Source organism: Neomonachus schauinslandi, chromosome 11 (assembly GCF_002201575.2).
Source record: "Neomonachus schauinslandi chromosome 11, ASM220157v2, whole genome shotgun sequence".
Classification (NCBI taxonomy): Eukaryota; Metazoa; Chordata; class Mammalia; order Carnivora; family Phocidae; genus Neomonachus; species Neomonachus schauinslandi.
The window spans coordinates 35,555,717-35,560,840 of NC_058413.1; the positions used below are offsets into that span (position 1 = coordinate 35,555,717).

Consider the following 5,124-nt stretch of genomic DNA (forward strand, 5'->3'; position numbering starts at 1 on the left):
TGAACACACTGTATTTAATTGTTTAAAGAAAACAGAATATAGAGAGGTTAACAAGGGGAGGGAATAATCTGGAGCAAGATCTCTGAGGAGTCTTCTAGGAGGAAAACGACCTGGGAACACAAATGAACAGATTTATTCCAGACAAAAAGAGGGGCGACAACTTTTTCAATTTAACAGGATTACAGGGAAAAGGATAATGTGGATACAAACAAGGCAATAAACTTGGAGGTGGTAAGGAAGTGAGGTAGCTCCAGTCTGGGCTTCTGGAAGCAATTGGTGGTAGAGCACAGAGATCAAAGAGCATAGGCCCTGGAAACAGACTTTGTGGATTTAAGTCCCAGAATACCTTCTAATTGTGTAACCTTGGGCAAGATATTTAACATACTAATGCCTGATTTTCCCGACGATAGTAACCATGCTCTTACTCTCCTGGGTTGTTGTAAGGAGTTCATGACTTCATATACACACATGCAGCGAACAGTGTGGAGCATAAGCTCGCCTGAAGTGTGAGCCATCCTCAGTGTGTGAGTAAGAGCTGTGGGCTCAGAGATTTCAACAGAGACAGTTTGAAGGGAGTGCTGCAGAGTACAAAAAAGAAAGAGCTAGACAAACATAGAAGAGGTGGGAAGCAGTGGTGAAGACCCGGTTTAAGTTGGAGATCATGTACAACATGTCATTGGGGCAGTTTCCCAAACCCCCTTCCCCAGCCCAGGTGTTGACAGGGAGAAGGCAGAGAGAGAGATGGATCCAACCAACCGACAGCGGTGATGGAAGAACAATGAGGGGATGGAACCGAGAACACTGAACGACAGGCTGAAGTGAAGGGCCGCGGAACCACGCGAGAAGTCTTAATAAGTGAAGGGGGCTCCATTGAAAGAGGGCAGAGACGATGGAAACGATGGAAATGTATTCTGTACTTGCTGGAGCCAGAGCGCTGTTAGAATTGTGGCAACCCGCCAGCCCTAATGCTACAGTTGCGCTCAGGACCACAAGAACTTGACCCTCCCCGCACGGGATTGGAAGACTGCTAAGGGAAAGGGCGGGGCCCAAGGGGGAGGATAAAGAGAATTGTGATGGGACGGGGCGGGGCTCCGGGGCGGTGGGCGGTGTGCCCCTCCATCACAAGGTCCGGGTCCCGCAGTGAGTGCGGGGGGCGCCTGGGGGCTCTGCAGCATAAGCAGCATGTGCCTGTGCTGTACGGAGGACGAAGCCATCCAAGTCAGCGCCGTGAGTTCTCCGAGGCCCTAACGCCGCTTCGGCGACCCCTGCCCGGGGTCTTGCACTGGGGACACTTGCGATTACGGTCGCTCGCGATCGTGGCCAATGCGGGCGGTTTGGGTGCTGAGGGTTGGGAATCCAGGGTGAAGTAGACAGACTAGATCCTGGACTGCAAGACCCACCCAGGAGGAGGAAAAGCCCCACCACGCGCCTTCTAGAAGCCAGGCACAGTCAACCATCTGTCGACTGACCCATTAATACGCCCCAGAGGTGGGATGGGGTTTACAGAAGTGGGGGGCAGAATAAGTTTCTCAACTTTGGGGAGGATGGGGGAGGAGACTGCTTCTGGGTCTTTGGGTTAAACAACTGGATCAAAATGAGGGGAGGGGGAGGTATTTAAGGTACAATTTAGAAACTACGGGAACAGCCAAGATCCCTGTGTCTCAGAAAATCATACCACTTGCTGGGGTTCCTCAATCTCCCCAAATACCAGCAGAAACATAATTTTTTGATTTCTTGTATACCCTTTCTTTTCATGATAAATCTCAGTACTCTACATGCTCCCTGTCATGTGGTTCAAGCCTGGTTCTTTTTTCTCATACTATTGCCATCTTCCCCCCTGACTTTTACCTTAATGTTCTCATTCTGATCCTGCCTCCTGCAATTGAGATAATGTGCATATATTACATAAATTAAAAACAGTAGCACAGGCTTCCTATTATAATAACTAGTATTTGTTTGCTCATGGTTTTTTATGGTTTGTTTTGTTTTAATTTAATTTTACATATTATATAGGAAGGGCCAAGATGGCAACATCCTTCCGACGTCACTGCAAGGCAGGTAATTTTTAAATAAATAATTCTGGGTATTTCAAAATTGTAACTTTGTCTTATTCCTTTATGTGTGGTGGTCTCTGATATGATAGAAGTTCTATTATCTAGACACTTCAGTGTTATCTTTCATGGGACTCTGGGACCTTGTGACTACTATTAGAATAATGCGACTATTATTAAATGCTTTATATTTTGTTTTTTAGTGTAATAAGAATAGAACGGATGGATCATAGAGAAAGCAATTTTTTCATTGTTATAAAGTAATACCACATAGTTTTCAAAGCAATTATACCAACTGCACTCCCACTGGAAGTGGATAAAAGTTTCTATTATTCATATACTCTGTACCCTAATACTCCATTATCTTCAAAGCATTCTAGTTTGAGCCCTTAGGTCTCTGCTACTTATAGATGCCATACAATAGGGACATAAAAATCACTGCTTGACATATGTAGCATTTAAAGGAAGTAAAGAATGTGCATGAATTTTGTTTTCTTATTTCTACAAAGAAAATTCCTTTAGGGTTTTTAATGAACATTACTTTTAAAATAAAAGTAAAAATATATATCCATGAGCCTTAGATCCCATAGTTGGTGAAGTGGGAATCAAGAGTAAATAGTCTCATTCAAAAACTCTAGAGATGCTCCAGTGTGTTTTCTTCATCTATGAACCACATATTTGAAAAAAGATCTTTCCTACTTTTATGTAGCTATGTAAAGCATACCCACTGATTGTTTATTTTTTTATTGACACTGACCCAAAATATAATAAGCATGTTAACTTTTTATGTTATAAAAAGTATGATTTGTTTTCCTTCGTTTTAATTTTCCAAAAGTCCAGAGATAAACGTATTGAGAATATGAAAAACCTAAGGAAAGAGAAGAGGAAATTTAATAAACGGTTTGCAAGACCTGCTCCTCTTCCAGAACCAGGACTCCTGGTAAGTATAATACAGAGACTTCACTAAAATTAACAGGTCCTTAAATGCAAAAGATATCCTCATTTTTAACTTATGTAGTACTCTAAATTTTGTTTTTTCTCTTTCCTTTGAAAAATGTGTAATTGTGGTCTGGGAAATTACCTTAAAACTCCTCCAATCAAATTCTCATCTATTATTTAAATCTTTTTTTCTCTCTCTCTTTCTCCCTCTCGCTCTTTTTGTCTGGGTAAAGTGTACTTTATTGATGATACATGACAAGGCAGGGCTCTCTAAGCTCCTCTTCTTCAGGGAGTCTGAGGCAGATGTCAGACCAAGAGATTCTCAGTGTGTGGGTGAATGAGTTGGGACAAGGACTCCCTAGCAGCTGAGGGCTCCTCTCTTCCTCTTGTGCTCTCCCTGGGTTTGGGGACTCTTACTCTTTGGAGGGCATGTGGACCATAAGGTCCACCACCCACATGCTGTAGCCAATTCACTGTCATACCAGGAAATAAGCTTGACAAAGTGGTCATTGAGAGCAATGCCAGCCCCAGCATCAAAGATGGAAGAGTGAGTGTCACTGTTAAAGTTGCAGGAGACAACCTGGTCAGTGTAGCCCAGAGTGCCATTGAGGGGGCCCTCTGATGCCTGCTTCACTACCTTCTCCAGGGAGCTTTCTCCAGACAACAGATCAGATCCATAACTAACACCTTGGGGGTGGAGATATGGAACACCATGCCAGTGAGCTTCCCATTCGGCTCAGGAACAGCCTTGCCCATAGCCTTGGAGATACCAATAGAAGCAGGAATGATGTTCTGGGCAGCCCCTCAGCCATCATGCTACAGCTTCCCAAAAAGCTCATCCACGGTCTTCTGGATGGCAGTGATGGCATGGACTGTGGTCATAATGCCAAAGTTGTCATGGATGGCCTTAGCCAAAGTGGCCAAGCAGCCAGTGATGCACAAGGCATTGCTGATAATCTTCAGGGAGTTGTCATACTTCTCATGTTTCACACCCATCACAAACAGGGGAGCATTAGCAAAAGGGATAGGGATAATGACCTTCTTCGCTCAAACCTTCAAGTGAGCACCAGACTTCTCCATAGTAGTGAAGACACCAGTGCACTCCACAACAGATTCAGCAAGAACATCACCCCATTTGATGCCAGTGGGCTTTTGCTCCTGCAAGATGGAGATGGGCTTTCCATTGATGACACATTTCCAGTTCTCAGCCTTGACTGTACCATTGAATTTGTCAGGGTGGAATCATACTGGAACATGCAGACCATGTAGTTGAGATCAATGAAAGGGTCATGGATGGTGACAATATCCAGTTTTTCAGAGTTAAAAGCAGCCCTGATAACCAGGAACCCATTACAGCCAAATCCATTTACTTTAACCTTTGCCATTGTGTCTCAGGGACCCAGGTGGCACTGCACAAAAAGATGCGGCTGGGTGTTGAATGGGGAGGAGGAGAGAGCCTATTTAAACCTCCTTTGCAATTGTCTCCTGGAGATGTGGTTTAATGAAAAGAGTAAGATATTAAGAAACCACATTATTCTGGTTTCCAGTTTTTGCTTTACCATATATGATCTTGACTGCCCAAAGTCATTACTTAAATCTTTTGGATTATATTATCTGGAAAATAAATTATAAAATCTCCTGGCAAATAGTTATTCAACCTAGGCTTGATCACTTCCAACATCATAAAAGTCTGTGCCAATCACAGCTTATTCCCTCTTTGCACATCTTTTTTTATTTTATTATTTTTTTTAAGCACATCTTTTTTTAAATTTAAGTTTTAGTTAACATACAGTGCAATATTGCTTTCAGGAATAGAATTCAGTGATTCATCATTTACATACAACACCCAGTGCTCATCACAACAAGTGCCCTCTTTAATACTCATCACCCATCTAGCCCCTCCCATACATTTATCTGTTTTGTTTCTTAAATTCCACATGAGTGAAATCATATGGTATATGTCTTTCTCTGACTGACTTATTTCACTTAGCATAATACACTCTAGCTCCATCCACGCACGTCGTTGCAAATGGCAAGATTTTATTCTTTTTGATGGCTTTGTCTCAAAAAGGCTGCTTTTTGATAGCAGTCTCAAAAAGGCTGCTACAATAGTAGACATTGTGTCTACATTCCA

At 42.8% G+C, this 5,124-nt stretch overlaps 1 protein-coding gene across 1 annotated transcript; it reads left to right on the plus strand.

Annotated features, from left to right (window-relative positions):
* The first annotated feature begins 1,182 nt into the window (after positions 1-1,182).
* On the plus strand, positions 1,183-3,612 carry CCDC179 (coiled-coil domain containing 179). Its single transcript, XM_021685876.1, has 4 exons — positions 1,183-1,227; positions 2,014-2,058; positions 2,887-2,991; positions 3,484-3,612. Exons 1-4 carry the CDS (start codon positions 1,183-1,185, stop codon positions 3,610-3,612), a joined length of 324 nt encoding a protein of 107 aa, XP_021541551.1.
* The last annotated feature ends 1,512 nt before the right edge of the window (positions 3,613-5,124 follow it).